The sequence below is a fragment of the Halichoeres trimaculatus genome, unplaced genomic scaffold, assembly GCF_033239565.1.
Source record: "Halichoeres trimaculatus isolate MK-OKI-2021-1 unplaced genomic scaffold, fHalTri1.1 fHalTri1_scaffold_10, whole genome shotgun sequence".
NCBI lineage: Eukaryota > Metazoa > Chordata > Actinopteri > Labriformes > Labridae > Halichoeres > Halichoeres trimaculatus.
The window spans coordinates 22438522-22456319 of record NW_027437187.1 but is presented as its reverse complement, the minus strand read 5'-3'; the positions used below and the strand labels follow the sequence as shown (position 1 = coordinate 22456319).

The 17798-nt window shown below is 41.7% G+C and overlaps 1 protein-coding gene across 1 annotated transcript; it reads right to left on the bottom strand.

Annotated features, from left to right (window-relative positions):
- Nucleotides 1-2: 2 nt before the first annotated feature.
- trpm1b (transient receptor potential cation channel, subfamily M, member 1b) lies at nt 3-17263 on the bottom strand. Its single transcript, XM_074677217.1, has 27 exons — nt 17192-17263; nt 10958-11034; nt 10334-10529; nt 9955-10168; nt 9519-9643; nt 9244-9415; nt 8758-8932; nt 8548-8671; nt 6894-6966; nt 6688-6788; nt 5712-5885; nt 5481-5615; nt 5350-5400; nt 5124-5264; nt 4990-5019; nt 4605-4897; nt 4197-4425; nt 3965-4096; nt 3733-3861; nt 3501-3629; nt 3154-3405; nt 2863-3037; nt 2286-2306; nt 2044-2188; nt 1741-1946; nt 1492-1624; nt 3-1410 (listed from the first exon to the last, which is right to left on the bottom strand). Exons 1-27 carry the CDS (start codon nt 17261-17263, stop codon nt 3-5), a joined length of 5112 nt encoding a protein of 1703 aa, XP_074533318.1.
- Nucleotides 17264-17798: the final 535 nt, after the last annotated feature.

Below are 17798 nucleotides of genomic sequence, written 5' to 3'. Positions count from 1 at the left end.
GATCATTTTTTGCTTTTTTGTCCTCTCCCAGTCCCCTCCCCAGGTGACCCTTGCGTCTCTTCCTGTTTATCGTCTTCTCTGTTCTCCGCCTCTGTCTTCTTCCCTGCGTCGTCTCGAGCCTCTCTACAGGCATCAACAAGGTCCCTCTCACTGCGAGAGGCTCTCAGCTCCTTGTTAACCATCAAGTACTTTGTTTTCCTCTCACTCTCATTCATGCTCTGTGACCTCTGAGACTGCTTGCCCTTCTCATCGGCTACAGTCAGGTACTTGATGGTGTCTGAGAGGTTCCTCTTGGCCTTCATCTTTGTCACCTCCTCAGCAGCTTCTGTAGCAGGTGGAAGTCCCTTACTTTCTGAAGGGATGAGATCAGTCTGAATCAAGTCCTTTTCTGGCTCTGCATCCAAGGGGCTTGCTTGGAACTGCTGTGCAAGAGTCCTGACTGTTGACACCTTAGGCATGTGACCCAAAGTGCTGCGATGAATGTGATACTCCAAGTTTTCCGGCCACTGGTTTGGTGTTTTGGCAGCCTGTTCCACCAGTGACCTGTAGTCTGCAGTTTGCAGCACATGATCACATCCTTCAGCTGGGTTGTAAATGATGCTGCTCATGGTTCTTTTCTTGGTAATGGGGGAAGTCTGGCTTTCAGTTGGGACATATCTCAATGATTTAGTCCTCTTTGGGGAAGAGGGTGTTTTCTGTGGTGGCAGAGCCTGCTCTGTGAGTTTGGCTGCTTCCTCTGGTTCATCAGGTGGGCTGATGATGATGGTGCTCATAGACCTCCTCTTTGTCAGAGGAGACATGATTTGTTCTTCCATTGGATAGTGTTTCAAAGATTTAGTCCGTTTTGGAGGAGAAGAAGGCCACAGTCTGTTTTTATCCGTTAGTCTGTCCAGAAGCATCGTGCTGCCTTGTCTTAAGGTCTCTTGACTTGATGTGTTTGAAACAGACTTTTGTTCACATGGAGATATAAGGATGTCCACGCATGAACTTGGGCGTGATCTATTCAAACCACCAACCTCTAAGTTCTGGCCACCTTCTTTTGTGTTCAGAGCACACACGCTGGAGGCTTGCCGCAGACTTTTCTCTCTTTCTAGACCAGTTTCCTCTGTCTCCTTCTGCTTTGCTGCAAACTCCTCCATGTCCATGTGGAAACGATAGAGGCTGTAACCGTCTGCACTGTTAATACTGCCCTGTCGAAGAAGGGAGGAGGGGTCACACACTGAGGAGTTTCTCGAATAGGTTCTGGTCAGTTCCAATCTGTCCACCCCTGCTAGTTTTTCCAGCGCGACGGCCATTCGCCCATGAATCTCCTCTAGCTGGGCCAGGCGCAGGTCCACTGTCTGCAGGGAGGCCTTCATCGTGTTCTCCCTCTCATTTACCTCCTCCAGACGCATGGACATGTTCTCTACTCTGCAAAGGGAACAAAAGATTATGTCAGCATGTTAAGTCATCATGTTTCTAAGTCTTTAGGTGATAAAGCAAATTCTTTACCTTTCTGATGTAACCTTGATGCGTTCATCACTGGAGGACTGCTGCTCGTCTTCCTTTTCTCTAAAATATTCTTCCACACATTGTTCTTCAAACTCATACAGACTTTTTAGCTCTTCTGGATTCAATCGTAACTCTGTTAAAAAACAAAGCTGTAGTTAACACTTTGACTCATGATTTCAGTCATTTCAAAGTAAATGAAGTGAGCCCTGTTTCCTTGTTTTGTGTATGTTATCAGGAGAGGGTACTCACTGAGTCCTCGATCCTTCTCATCCAGCTCCCCCTCTTGTTTCTTCTTAGCACACCGCCGAAGAAGTCTGTTGAGGAGAATGTAAAGGTGGCTGAAGATGATGAGTGGTGGCGGCAGGATGGGGCGGTCGTGGAACGTCATGATCAGCTGGTATCTCTGGAACTTCCACACCTGGTTGGAAATGGACTTGACTTCAAAGAAGGTGTTGCTATATGAAGAAAAAAAAAGAGTGATGGGCATGCACTGTAATAGCAGATGTTTCTGGTAAAATAGCTGTGCAGTTTAACATTAGAGAGTATGCTTACTTGAACACTGCAATTAGCAAGTTGACCAAAAGAATGTTTGCTACAAGGAGGTAACAGGCCATAATGGCAGGTGTGAGCCATGCCCCAGGGATACATGGAGGTAGTTTTTTCCCATCCTCATCGTATAAATGCTCCCCACATGGAGCTGTGATAAAAGGTGGACAGAAGGAGGAGGTGTATTTATTCAAAGATAATAAGACTACTGGGTTTAATTATTTTTTTTTTAACTGAAGACCACTCACGGTTTATTTCCATTGCATAGACTTGGAGAAATCCAAGAAGAGGGACGTCGTGCAGAAGCAGAGAAAGCATTGAAATCAATAAGCAAAGAGTTTTTTTCTTATAATATCCTACTTCTTTCAACTACTGGAGTTCTGGCATGTTCAGAAAAGTCAATAATATGGATTATTTGAGTCTAGAGAAGTCAAACAAATCTACAGACTGTATATTCAAACAAAGATCCTCAGAATGCAACTGTTTTATAGTCTCATGTCTTTGCGAATTAGAGCTTCATCAGTAGCTTCTTGTTGCATTCACTCTAACAGAAGAAACATTGACAGGAAATATAAAAAAACTTAAAGGCAGATGATCATAATTGAGGAGATAAGATACTAATTGTAATATTCTTCCTCAGTGAAAAACTACTGCCATATTGAAGGTCTATTACAAATGTGCCAGCAGAGGGAGACAGAGATTTGAAGACCTCTAAATGAATGCATTGCATGTAAACATCACATAATTTGAGTCATACAATTAATATGACACTGATCATCTGCCTAGAATCAGGAAACAGAATCTTACTATGAATTCTAGTCTTACGGTCTATCGAGTCCGCAAAAACCTCTCCATAGATCATCCAGTAGGGCATGTAGAAAATGTTTCTGGCCAGGCGCCATGTTGGCTCCTCATCAGGGTGAAGAATGGCTTGCCGTGCCACCCCAAAGCTCATGAGTACCACCAGCATGATCACCACAAAGTACATCATATCTATCATCTGAAAGACAAGAAACAGACTTTACTTTGAGCCCTTTTCCTCCTCTGCATATATGCATGTCATATCATGTCTGTCACATGACCAACTGCTCAGAGGGAAACAACAAATGCTCCTACCATCTTTCCTATCATCATCACATAGGGCCCCAGGTATTTGTTTACTCCAAAGATGTCCAATATGCGAATGTACCAGAAGATGATGTCTATACAGTAGATGACTCTGCCATAGCCCATGTAAGGTTCATGCTGTAAACGTAGCATTAGCCCAAAAAGGAACGTTGTTATGGCGACCAGATCTGTGATGTTCCAGTACTCCTCCAGCCACACACTGATCTTCTGTTTCAGCTTTCCAGGCTCTGACATCAGAATCTAAAAACCAGGGATTAAAAGTTTTTCACGGCCTTTGGAATGTGTTTCATTATAATGAGGACGGGATCAAATCGGTCATATTTAAATGCTTGTACCTGTCTGACTTTTTCAGAGCCAAGTGTAAGGATGTAAGCTATGACAGTCCACTCTTGAATAGATGGCCATCGCTCCATTTTTACCAGGATGATGTAGTTGTACAACATTAAATAGCCAAGATAGCAAATCTATTGAAAGAAGGACAAACCAGAATGTCATTGCACTAAAATCCACTCGCTGAAATTTGTAAGAATGTTTTCTATTGTAATAATCTGTGTCCAATAAACTTACAGTGTTGAACCAGAACTTGGTGAACGGTGCATCATAAAACTCAAAGAACCTTTTGCCGATTGGGATTTTACGGATTTTGGTGCTGCCCTCTTCCTCATCCCCTTTTCGGGATGTTGCATCATTAGCATCCTACAGTTAAAATGCATTTTTGTTTTTTAGCAAAGCATTGAAAACTTTCATAAATCACTTTGAACTGCTAATTTAGAGTGACTTGATCAAACTAGTTGGTTACCTTGCTGGACTTTGTGTCATCATCCTTGTCCTTTCCTTCCTCTTTGTCTCCAGCTGCTTGGTAGGATGCATCATCACCAATACGGAAATCCAGGAGTAAAATCAGAGGAGGGCAGATGATTCCCAGGATGACCTAGGTAAGATTTGTTTTTACAGTTAATACAGATAAGATTGTCTCGGGTCTAAAGCTCTTACAGCTGTGGGCTTAAGAAAGAAGAAATCTTGATGTCAACCTTGAGTCCTGGATTTTTGCCGATCCTTAAGCAGCCCATCCACATGTCAGTGAGCAACATCTGGCTGCAGGTGTGAGCAATGAAGTCACGCTGCTTGGCAGCTACAGCAAGCTTCAGACAGGTGGAGTTACTCCAGTTGACCAGCTCATAAGTCAAGAGCTTCATGGCCACCTGTTCATCATGTTTGTAGGACTGATCCAACAGTTCATAGGCCAGCTGACCAAACTCTCTGTGAAAGACCAGGAACAGTAGGTAAAACAAATGTCGCAGGAGCATAACAGTGGGAGAGAAGTTGTACTATGATTACTATTAAATATTGTAAATAATGTTGTATTTTAATAAATTACATGTCATCCTATAAAGTGGCAACTTATGCAGCTTGATGTGAGAAGTGTTACATGTACTGACTTGGAGTTGTTCTCCAGGTCTTGAGAGATGTCATCCACCAGTTCACTCTCAGAGCACTCATGGGCCATAGCTTTATACAGTTTACAGGCCACCAGGGCCTTTGCCATAGCTTCTTCTCCACGCTGCCACAGAAACAGTGCCATCTTCTGGCGCTTCATCAGGACAGCCCACAGCATCAGCTCATGGAAGGGATGCTTAAATCGACAGACCTCAGGGTCATCCACATCAATTTCTACCTCCTCCTCTTTCTTCTTTTTAGCCTTTTTCTTCCCCTTTGTTCTGGGTTCATCATCCTAACAAGATTAGAAAAAAGGACTGGTTATTTTCATGTACAGGTTGAGTTTTAGCCACATGACAGTATTTTCTAGTACAGAGAATACCCCACCTCCATTCCTAGAAGCTTCAGAGCTTTTGGCTGCAAAGAGCAAAAGAAGGAGTAAAACATCATGACTGATTTCAGATATTATGTAATATGATGATCAAGCCATTTTCAATGATCCCCTTCCACACAATGCATACCCTTTTTAGTCCATACAAATTATTGTAGAGGTTGCGGAAAGCCTTTCGGGTGTAATTACTCCTGTAAGCTCCTCCCATGAAACACTCCAGCACCAGACCAATATCAATCAAAGTGATCTGATAATCTGGAGGAAGGTTTCCCTGCAGAATCACCATAGTCATGCACAACATAGCAAGCTTTTTCAGAAAATGTGTAACTTTAAAACAGCTTTCAGAAACATTTTACCTTCTTGACGTCCCTAACCACTGCCTGCAATGAGTTGGAAGGACCAAGTTTCTAAAGAAGATAAAATAATTGGAGTCAACTTGTTTTCTGGAATTTGTTGCATGTATTATCTTTAAGAGAGTTGACCCTACCGTGTTGTATAACTCTTCGAGTCTAGGGATGGTGAGGAAGTGGTGAATATTGACCCCATTCTCAAGGAGCAGCTTAACAAAATCCACTCTGTCCAGCACCAGAGCATCCATCATAGCCTGCTCCAAAGAGTTCACCTAAGAGGAAGAAAAACACAGATAAATCTCTAGCATTTATTATGTCGGCATTTTCTATACTGAATTGAGAGTGTGTGTCATTCAACTCTCACTTACCCAACGAATCAGCTCCAGTTTTCTTGGGTCTGTTTCCTCAGGGGGTTCAGGCTTTGCCTTTCCTTTCCCTTTCCCCTTTTTTGCCCGGGCTTTGCTGCGAGGAGCGCTGGCTGGACTCTTTTGCTTTTCTGGAGCTGGAGCTGCGGCAGTGGTGTTGGCAATGGCACCAGCAGGCTTACAAAGTCAAAATAAGAGAAACAGTTGAGGCTTTTGCCCCTGTTTGCTTGAGCATCACTTGCTGGTCTGCTTGCATCTAGCATTACATGATATAATTCACTTTGTTGTATTTTGTAACTGTATTTTGTATCTTCTTAAAAAAACAGTTTTTATCATTTGAAGTTTACAGATGGGCACAGTGCCCCAACCTCTCTTGCTTATAGGTTTTACTGTTATTGCCTGAAAAACCATTTCTGGATCAAATGTGACCTCAGGTGTGATTCTGTAACATCAAAGTTTTGTAACCAAATTCAATTACAGAGTACATTTTCTTCAGTAAATGGAAACTTCTTTAAATAAAAATAAAACCTCATCCTCTAAGGCAGAGGTGGCCAACCGGTCAGAGACCGAGAGCCACAAAAATGGCCGTGGTACTACAGAGAGCCACGTCACAAACATGGTCTTGCAGACACACTTCTGCTCACACATGAAAAAAATGTCATAAAATGAAAATCAATACATTTCCAATTTTCAAAGTGAGATTTACTGCGTTTTTGTGTTTAAACTTGTACTAGAGAAGAGAAACTGAAACTTAAGTACCAATCCCAACTGATCCCAACATTTGCATCCATACATATATAGTTTGGATTGATCGGCACACCACTACTCATAACTATATATATATATTTATATGAATGGATCGAAGAGCCACACACCAAAAGGCAAAGAGCCACATGCGGCTCGTGAGCCACAGGTTGGTCACCCCTGCTCTAAGGCACTTGAAGTGAGTTTACTCTCCTCATGTGAGAGGTCCACTTACTGGTAAATTGTGTCCGTACACGAAGATGTGATTGCGAGCAATGTCTACTCTGTTCCAAGCCAGAGCCAAGCTGAGCTGGTCAGCTGCTGAAGCGTTGGTACCTGATGGGAAAGAAACATAAAGGCAGGAAAAGATGATGGTTCCACTTAAAGATAATACTGCTGTGGTGTATTTGTGAAGAAAGTGATGATGCGGCCTGATGATACCTTTTAATAAGGCTGTGAGGATGGCCATTTCAATGTCTTGTTGTCCCTCAGAACCCATCCGAAAAACAGTGATCTACATTTGAGACAGAAAAGAAAAGACAATACAATGAAGGATTGGACATAAACTAGTGCTAAACCTTTATAGAAGGATTAAGTAATGAAAGGGGAAATGTGTGCATGAATACATGGATCTCATCTCTGTGTCTATAAACGTGTAGTCAACTGATAGAGGATTCTTTTAGCAGGGCAAAGTGGCTGACCCTCCGAGCACGAACAGCTCATTCACTTCTCAGACAGTGTAATAGAGCTCTCCTTGTTGCAGACTCAACTATATCAAATGAAATTATGCTGACCGGCCCATCACATGAGCAGCCATGATAAATGGGATTAGGTTGGCATGAAGTTGTGGCAGGAATCCAGAGATTTCAGAGCTGGTCTCGGGATCCATTGACAATGAGTGGCTATGATGACGACCAGATTCTTAAAGGGAGCATTGTGTGTTTTGTTTATTGCAAACTTGTATTCTGTCTTGGCTTAATATCACTATACACTCTGCCTTTAAATCAGTATTTTTATTTGCCCAATCCAGCTGTTCTTTTGGTGTGCACTTAGGATGAAAGGATTATTGTGGACCAGACAATGACACTCATTTACCTGTAGTTTATTCACAACCCTTTAGATTAAAAGTATGCAATGGTGTAGTCTCTGAACTGCATGTAAGGAGCTCAAACAACTTGGTTGATCTGCTGTATCTCCCGGGTCAGGTATCAGTGAAAACTAAACGGGATGCAGTCGTATGATCTTTGCAAAAGCAGTTTAAGTTGCTTATCTGGCTGTGTCGAAGCATTAGGCGGTCTAATACGTTGAGCACAGAGGATGCAGAGTCACCAGAGAAGTGGTAGCACTCTGAGGACTAAAAAAAAAAGCCTGGTGAGCGGAGAGACAGGAAACGGACCGAGGATTAGGGAGATGGATCCTCTTCTCCATCTGTGTGCTTCATGCTTACTGTGAATGGATGAAGTAAGAGCCTCTGCTAAGCAGGTGGTAGTGTGCGCTGATCTTTCCCGCCCAAATGTATAGAGTCTGGAGATTATATGTCCTGGGTATTACAAACTAGTAATCACATCACTAATGCCTGCAGACATCTGATGGAGATGCAACAAGCTGCAGCTATTTATGCACCAAGGTCTACATCAAACACTCTCAGCTCAGGGATTACTGTGCTATCTGTGAAGAATCTTAACAGGGTGTGAGCTTCTTTGTGAAGAGATGATCTGTTATTGTTTACATTGAAGTTAAGAGTTTACTGTTGCAGAATTAGACACCCACAACCCTTTTATAGCTGTGTGATTATGGATGAAGATGGATAATGTCCTACGTTGAAGCTAGAAATGCTCCAGATTAGACGACATCCCACACACGACCACACCAAAGAGGACTAATGATGAGCACGTTGTGGGGATTATATTTATTCAATATGTTAATGGAGACACAGATGAGTGGAATGGATGAATGAGGATGGAGACCAGATGCTTCACAACTCACAGTGTTTATTGACTGCCACAAACATTTTCAAATACAAAACAACAGTGAAACATTTCTGGAGCTTCAAGATATGATCACATTTAGGATTTCACTTCATTCTTATACTCACCAGTTCCCTTTTCTTCATGCACTCCATAACCATGAGCAGGATTTGTTGTGATTGGCTTTTGCTATAATTAAAAGTCTTCTGTATAGTCACCATGAGCTGCTCTCTTACATCATCGCTAACCAGGCTGGAAGACGAGATTAAGATATGACACTTCAGCTCTATATCACAGATCCCAAGATTCTGAGCACAGCGACAGAGAAACCATCTCACCCTCCATCCTCAGAGAACTTGTGTGCAAAGGAAATGATGTCAGAGGCTCGACCGCTGCCATCGCACACCACCACAGGGATGGGTGGCTCATCCCTCAGACTTTCAAGTACGATGGAGATCACGTTGGGACCTCCCTCCACTATCAGACAGACCAGAGGAACCCCCTGACCCAAACCTGGAACACAAAGTCAAGTTTTCAGATCTCTGTACCTCCTAAGCTCTGACTCATTGTAACCTCACACTTTGAAAACAAAAAGTTGAAGCCGTCCAAGATGTGGTGCTCAAACTGACAAACCAAAGGATGGATGAAGTGTAGTCAGTGGTGACAGCTGGGCATCCCTTTGCTGTCCCTGCCTTATCCGAGTCCCAGGCATAGGATGACAAAGGGAAGCCCACGGGTCACAGAGGAGCTCTTCATCCATGTCTCCATCAAGATTCTCACCGTCTCTAAAGTTTATGGTGTCTGCAGGAAACTTTGAAACTTACGTGTGTTGATCTTCTGCAGTGAGATGTGCTTTTCCAGCAGCCGACGGAATTTCACTTCTGAGCCGTACTTCCCACAGGTGCCGTTGTCAGTCAGGATAAAATGGGAGTGACTATTGTTGAGCACAGCTAGCTTGCTCAGTGGGTTTGCCATTGTCTGATAGGGCCTGGTTACCTGGAAAATGAAGATGAAATGGGTTTAACATGCCGTACTTTACCAGGAAGTATTGGTTGGAAAAACTCTTTAATCAGGAAGTTAGTGCATCAGTAAATCTCACATCTTTTCCGATGAGGTCCTCTTTGTTTTCCAGAATCCCCCACGGTGCAATTCCTATTGCGCACACTTTCCCGCGTGACTTGGAGGAGTGGTCTTTTAAGGCATCTCCGACATGACGGATCACCCCTAAGGTGCATGAGGAAAAGGAAATGTAGCAGCACAAGTAATGACTTTGTTCTCCTAATGGGGACGCAATATTGGGTGCGCTGAGGCCACAACACGCAATCTCCACACAGATTGTCATTTGTGATGAATTTTCCCTCAAAAGCTGTAATCACGGTGCTTAAACCTGTGACAATGGGTTGGTCAAAGCTCCCTTCAGGAAATTGCAAAACTCTTATTATGTAATATTAACTGAGAGCATGGGTAATCTTCTAATGTCACAAATTGTTTTGAGTGAAAATTAAACCCAATTTTCACTGAAGTGAATGTCCTACCTGTGTTGACTCCTCCCGTGAAGATCCATGCTCCAGTAGTGACAGCAGCCTTGATCAGGCCCTTTCCAAACACTTGCTTAAGTTTGGGCTGGAGATCAAAGTTTTGAAGACCTCCGTGTACAGAGATGAGTAAGGTGGGCAACTCCAACTGCCAGTCTTTCACCATCAAATGAAGGAGGTTGTCAGGCTTGGTGTCATGGCTAACTCGAATATACTTGAAGAGAAAGAGAGGAAGCATTGAGCTGGATTGAACTTTTGCATGTTTTCAACAGTGGGTGACTTGTAAACAAGCAGCCACATGACATCCACTCATCCTCCTCATGTTTTTGTAACTCCTGACATAAATCAGATAAGTCATTTTTCAGGGCCTGACACTCACCATGGCCTTGTTGATGAACCCTCCTCCTTGGAACTCGATTATGCCGAAGGCATCTGTTGGGTAGGTCCTGGTGTGCTTGATCACGCTCCATTTGTCCTTTGGGGTGTCGATCTGCACCAGCTGGTGCGCTTCCTCGACTGAGTTGGCACCAGGAGGGATGGCCACGTGCTGCGTTGTCAACTGACCACACGCACACCTAGATCAACCAGAGAGCAAAAATCACTCACTTTGAAAACTTTAATAACCAAAAAAAAAATCTAAGCTATTACAGTGCTGAAAAGGGTTGGTAACCTGAGTTGAACAGGGCAGATCAAAGACCTTTGTTTCTGACTACACCCATGTCATGGAAGTTAACGTCTCAACTAAAGTGCTTCAGTACCTGCTGCTGGTACCTGGACAGTAACTATCCCTGACATTATACACAGGCGAAGCTGCTGTAATCCTGAGTTCTGGCTGATAAACTGTTATGAGTTTAACAACATAAGAGTAACTGGTTCAATTTCACAGATTACTCCAAAATAGTTTGGATTAATGTCCTAGTTGCTGCTATTGAGAAAACATGATAAAGAAAAGCAATCAATTTGTACAGATTATAAAAAACTGTAATTTGAAAACATTTATTACCTGGTTGGGTCCTTGGTTGGGAATATGTGAATACATTCTCTTTTTAGAAAATTCCTCTCGATCCAAAGTTTTTGTGCCTGTAAAGAGAGAGATTAAAAAGAAAAGTGAAAGTCTATTAGCTGTTTACCATGGTTACAGGAAGATGAGCTTTGTGAATATCCTGACTTTCAGTTTCAATATTAGACTCTAATAAAGGCAAAAGGATGAGGTAAAGAAACTCTATGAGCATGTTGGAAACACTGCTCTATGTAAGGGAAAGTTTTTATCTAAAATGCCTTGAGAAAAGGAAGAAACATTGTTAACAGTGTTGTAAATTGTGCTCTCTTAGGGCTGTGATTAGAAGCAGAATTAGACACCTTACATTGGCCACTGAAGCTTCATAATTCAATCCAGCTCTGATTAGTGTCTGATGTTTTCAAGCGCTGAGCCAAAGTGACCTGAGCTCAAAGCAAACTTTTGTCTGTGGGTCATTGTTGACAGTGATGGCCCAATTAAAAGTGAAGCTTTGGAAGCAAACCCTTCAAAAGAAAAGACTCAGCTGTGTAAGATAAACATTTTGATGTTTAACAGAATCTGTAGCTTATAATCAAAATTTTTTCATGACTTCAAAAAATACAATAAATAGGATCCATTAAGTGAAAAGCTGAGCTGTTCTCTCTGTTTTGATCTGCACCTCAGCTGTCCTGCTCGCCGGCTAAAAAGGTTCCTGTAGGTTCTCCAGAAATGCTAATTTAACATGAGTATTCTTCACCACAGAGATAACTTGAAATTAATTTTATGGATTCCACACATTTTTCATGTGATACCCTTGTTCCATCTGCAAACACATTTATTTTTGGAATTGATATCTATTTTTCAAAGTGTAGTGCAGATACCACGGTCCTTGCACTCAGCTTTTAACGTTACTGATTTAATCAAACTGCTTTTAATTTTTTAGTGCTACTGAGTTGAGCTGCTACAGTTCCTTCTCATATTGTTTATCCTTCTTATAAATATGTGAATAACACTGCAGCTGAAATGACCTGATTTTTCCATCAGACTCCTTAAAAAAATAACTTTGCGGGGGGGTAAAACATTGTCATAACTTTTTCAAAATAAGTATTGTTTTACTAAATCAGTCAGCCAGATCTTAAAGACATACATGACACCTGTGGAATAATTAAAAAACAGTTGCATTATAGTTTCGCATTTCCCTGTTTGGCATGATAAAGACAAGGTTTTAGTGCAGTAATTGTATTTAAATTACAAGTACTTTCACTGAGGTAATTTTTTGCTATGTTTTTCCATCTTCTATTTTAAGTAGAACATTAGATTTGTGCCTGTTGTCAGTCTGCAGTTTCCATCTCTGTTTTATCATGCACCATCCATTACTGCTACAGCCCTTTCTTTTTACACCCAGCGTCTCTAAATTGGCTTTCTAGGATCCGTAGTATGTGTCCTACACCCCAGCCCGCTCAGTTACATCAAAATAATTGTCATATAAGCTTCTAAACCTAAAGCTAGACCTGCCATCACAAAATGTAAATACACTTACAATCTCCTCTCCGTGCTGCAGTCCTGCCTGAAATGCTGTCGCAGTTTAAACCTAGAAAGCAGAGAGGTTGTCTCCAGCCCGCTGCCTTTCCACCAGACCTCTCTCCTGGTGCTGCTCTCCCGCTCGAGTGCTCCCATTGAATCCCACAGGACATGAAACTTCTTCACTTTATGAGGGCCCGTTAATATGATAAGCATGTGAGCAGGGTCTTTGTTCGCCAAAGTCTCATGACTCCAGTTCAAGGTAATCCTTTTGGGAGTCCCATGACTCCCTCACCATGCCCACTGGGTATTTTCATCCTTCGCTTGAACAAGGCACAATAAATCTACTTTGATAAGCGGCCCCTAATCTCCCAATTTGTTGAAAACTCCTTTGTATTCACTTCTCAGTGTGGAAGATCTTAGCTTGTGTGAGAAGCCGGAGTGGAGCTGCTAAACTAAAAGCAGTGCGGACTCGATCAGAGGCTCCCCAACTTTTCATTTGAAAATTTTCACCCCCCTCCAACTTCTTTGATTTCAACCTCATTTGCATAATTGAGAGAATTGGATGCAGGCATTCTCCTGGAAGGTGTCTTGTTAAGACATGACTGGTCTCCAGTATGGGGCAAGGTCAGTCAATGCTAATTGCAGTTAATCTCTGTTTCCACCTACCATGTTTTTGTGGAGCAAAGAAAACTCAGTAGACCAGCTTTTCAGGATTCTTTCAGTCCTGTTTTTTTCATTCAGGTCATGTTCACTGGATTTACATTTTAAGGCTTCAAACAATGATTTTGTATTATTAGCATCTACCCAGCAGACTTGAAGAGGATGTAACTATTTGAAAAATGTAATCTTGTATACTGACTGCATCTGCTTAAATTCAAAGTAGAGGTTATATAGAAGGAATCTGAATATCTGAATGCTTAAGTCCAGTCATTTCAAATCTGACCTTTTTAGTAAATACTGAATCTTTTCTGTTTAACATGATTGGTGTTTTTAAGTGTTTAAAGTAACTTAGCACTTTCAGATGAAAGCTTAAAAAAGGACTTTGATGCATGAGCTAGCATGGAGCTAACAGCACGGAGATACAGACACACATTTCAAACCTTCCTCATGAGAAAAGGCTTGATGAGCTGTCCTTTTATGGTTGAAGTGAGCAGTTTGAGCCTGACTGTAACTCAGAGAAAAAGACAAGCGAGGTTGGTGGTTGATGACTCAGAAAGAAAGAGAGGCCAAACACCCCCCTTGCCCATTCCCAGCTTCCCCCTTTTTAGCCTTGCTACACTGAAAAACGCACGTGGGCCGTTGTTAATTATAGCTGAAGAAAACAAAGTGCATTTCCAGAAGGGGTTTGGTGGGTTGTGACGCAGTTATTTCAGCGTACTTAAACTCATTAACCACAGCAATTAAAACCAAAATCCAGTCAGCAAGCAGCTGCCTCGTTAAGGCTGCTTTTGAGCACTTAACAACAGAAAAAACCTTAAAGAATTAGATACTGTGGGATCAGATTGGGTCACACCGGGGAAATTAATGAGATTTAAGACAAGCCGCAGAACAAAAAACAACATTCTTTCCAAAGTGCAGAATTTTGGTCGTTTGAAACAAAAGACGATTGTGTTTGGTGGAAATACCTTTCTTTGTTGCATAGCTGAAGAGGGCAAAGTTTATTGAAACCCTCTTTTTCTGAGGATGCTTTTCTTCCACAGTTAGATTTAGATTTAAAGAAATAAATTTGTGCATATTTTCTATCAGATTTAGCCTCTAGGACTTTTACAATGCATTTGTTAAATAAGTTATCTTATTTCACACATGCCACTGTCTGTATGTTCATTCTTTCCTGCTCTGGCATCACATGCTCCTGGTCTCCTGACCCGCAGCTTTCTTAGGTAGATCACAGCAAATTCCTTCCAGTGCTGCTAAAGAGACTGTTCAGCGACAGCACACACACAGAGAAAGTAAAGATATCAGACTTTGTTCTCTGACTTCTGAGTTTCTTTTCAAAACAGTTTGTAAAGTTAGGTTTGAAAGTGGCCCATTTATTCTAAATATTGAAGTAACAAATGGATTCACACAACAAAGGCCTCATCAGCACAAGTGAAATGGATCAGAAAGGATTTGGGGGTCCTAATGGAATGTGATGGACTGTGTTGTCACCAGCCTTGAAGATAAAAGCAACTAATTGCTCGGCTTTAGCATTGAATGGCTGTGTGGTTAGAGCTTCATGCAATGTGACAGGGAAAAAGCCCATGTAGATTCCTTTACTGTCTAAAAGAAGTATTCCAGACTCATGTTCAGTCCCACGTGCACCGAATAAAAAGTGGCCTGTTACACATTTCCTCTTTAGGGAAAAAGATATTTTAGACAGAGCGACACACTCGAGTTATAGGCCCTGGAAAGGCAAATTCGTATTGACTGTGAAGCTAAGTGTTTTCCTTCAGCCCTGTTTGTAAATGCTCTCATTGTGCGCCTGGGTTTGAAAATCCATTTAGCCATCACATGAGTCCAACATGTCACTAATTATCCCCAAGAGTTGGAGCAGTCATAAGATGGGTTTTAGCTGCTGTTTTTCTGTGTTTTCACCCCAAAGAAAGTCTCACTGAGAGGGGAATTAAATCTTTTTTGTGTTGTAGAAAAAAAAATAGCTTAATAACTGTAGATCTCACAGGAACATGTGGCACGAGAGAGGGTTAAATGTTAGCCTTGTTTGTCGGTCTATACCTGTTACCTCACATTAACACATGAAGGAAGTAAAGAGTCCACCATCTAACACTGAATTAGCAACAAATCTATCAGTTGGTTTGAAGTTTATCATCTACAGAGTAGAAAATTTATGGCTGGTACTTTATGCTGTTTGACTCCTAAATAGGACACACAACCCCTTTTTTTTAAAGCAGCAAGAAACAGTTTTCTATTAAAAACCCTGAAACACTTCAAGATCTTTCCAGTTTAGCTTCATCTGACCCCACCAGTAAAAGTGTTCACCCGGCTCACCGTGTTGCGGGTCAATCATTGCTCCCAACCTGACCTGAGCCTGACAATCACTCAGGATCTTGAATAACTCTGATTTTAAACCAATCTCAATACATTTTCAGTATTTAAATGTGAAAGTCATAATTTGATTGACACCAGATATTTTTCACACAGGTCACAGATGTTTCAGATGGTGTCTTTCCTGATTACCGAGCGTTAAGCCACTAATTCTTTGTAGAAGAGGTAAAGGGTCAGGGAAGGCAGCTTGTTGGCTGAAGAGAAGTGTTGGCTCTGTATACGTAAAACCCCACAGATGTACTTGAATGCTCTTAATTAATTCAATGTAAAGAGGTAATACTAGGTGAAAATATTTAACTGCAGGATTTTCAGTCCTTCTTCACCAACCCAGAATGTGCGTTAAGAAACTCTGTTTTGTAATTTAGACGTCTAGATACTTCTTCTGAAGCCCTGTAAATGATTAAGTGTGTGCACACCATTTGAATAGCTCAGATTAATCCCAAAATTCATAATCAGAACAAAAATGCATGAAAACCAAAACAAGTGCAGCGTTATCTCTCAGCAATCTGCTCAGTACAGCCAATGAGTTTATATTTAGCAACATATTCGATCTCATTAAAAGTGCGGTGGTGTTCAGCAGAGAGCTGTATGAACATCGCTGATTGCTTCAGCGAGTGAAAGCTCATATAAAAAGAGCTCTGGATTAAACCAAGAATATTAATCTGACTTAATAATGCCTGCTGTAATTTACAGAAAGCCATCACTCTGAGGTCTTTTAATGGCTGTAGTGTCAGATATACTGTTGGTTTATATATCAGGAGTCAGGCGGATTAGGCAACACTGTGAAATAAAATCATTCTACTGAAAAAAAATATATTGCTGGAACATTTTGATGCTGGTTATGGATATGTAATTTACTAAATGAATCTGCAGTGCCTTATATGTCACCCTTCTCTGTCTGTTTTTTATCTTTCATTACAAACTGCATTGACAACAAACCCCATTTTTTCTTTGCCCTTCTCTTGATTTATACAGTTTTGTTACTAACATCACCCATAAAAACAGCACAATCATAGCAGCCATAGTGAGTGCACGCCAATCCCAGCACAAACTACCCAAGCAAACACATGCGCGTATAAAAAAATGACAGCTTCTAGCTCTCAAGGACATGTTATAAGGAGTGTTAATCACATGAAAGCAGACTTTGGAAACATATAAAAGTCCATAATCTGTCACGGCTATGCTCGTCCATTCTGAGCCATTATGAAGGATTAAAGTGCTTCAGACTTCACTTAACAGTAAGTTTACAGAGCCGAGAGTGCAGGCCATGTGCTCGACCAATATACATTCAGCAGCCATGAATGGTGCATGTCATTATGCTGGACAAAGGGGCTCTGAAGTGATTGGTTAGGAGCTAATGTGGACCTTTAGCCAGCTCATAGTAATGGCTCCATGTGACTGGCTGTGCAACACAAGTCAGCATCAGAGCAGTCACTTGGTGGTGATGCACAGAGAAAGCTCAAAATTGAGAAAGCAACTGAAAAACATTTGTTTTCATCAAATTACAGGAAAGCTCTCAGACGACCAAAATGTACTTTTACATTTATTTCCCAACATAATTCAAAAGAGAATTTGATCAATTTTTATCTTTTTTTTTTTACCTCATATGTAAACCATGAATTTTAGATTCAGCTCAGTCACCTGTTGCATGTGACTGAACAGGCTTTGTCTTACCTTCTGTGAGCCAGATACGCTGCGTTTGAGGGACGATCGTTTGAAAGTGCTGGCTGGGCCTTTGGGGTCCATGTTGAAGATTTTGAGTCAAAGCCAAACTGATTTAAGAAAAGATCCTTCAAGACTGGCAACAGGTCAGGTCTCAGTAGTAGCATCGAGATTAAAAACAGATAAAAACCCAAGATACCCACTGCAAAACCACAGCATGACAACTACCATGGTTCACTCTGTTAAAGAGAATCAAAAGTTTCTCATCAAGTTCTCAGCGCTTCTCTCTCCTCCCTGCAGCTTTCACCCAACTGACAAGACAGAGATCCGCACCAGGGATATAAATCACTCGATGACACACTTGACACATAGACCCTTTTCCTCTGCCGGGCATCCCATAATCAGGCTTAATGCAGCCGGCTCTTACGAAGCCTCAGAGTCTAATGGATAGAGATTTAATAAATGGTTATTGAAGGTAAATCTACTCTGGCACACCACAACCCCCCCAAAAAAGCTTAGAGGGACCAGGCAAGCTGTGAGGCTAAAGTCAGTCGGCGGAAAGCCAAAGGTTGTCTCGCCAGATGAGGCTCATTGTGTCTGACAGGAAAGACGAGAGAGT

Excerpts from the sequence above, each read along its gene's own strand:
- trpm1b (XM_074677217.1), bottom strand. The coding sequence starts at position 17,263 with ATGGACCCCAAAGGCCCAGCCAGCACTTTCAAACGATCGTCCCTCAAA. Across the intron at positions 5,265-5,349 it reads TGGTTAGGGACGTCAAGAAG|GGAAACCTTCCTCCAGATTA; the intron begins GTAAAATGTTTC and ends GTGATTCTGCAG. Across the intron at positions 5,020-5,123 it reads ATTTGTATGGACTAAAAAGG|CCAAAAGCTCTGAAGCTTCT; the intron begins GTATGCATTGTG and ends TGCTCTTTGCAG.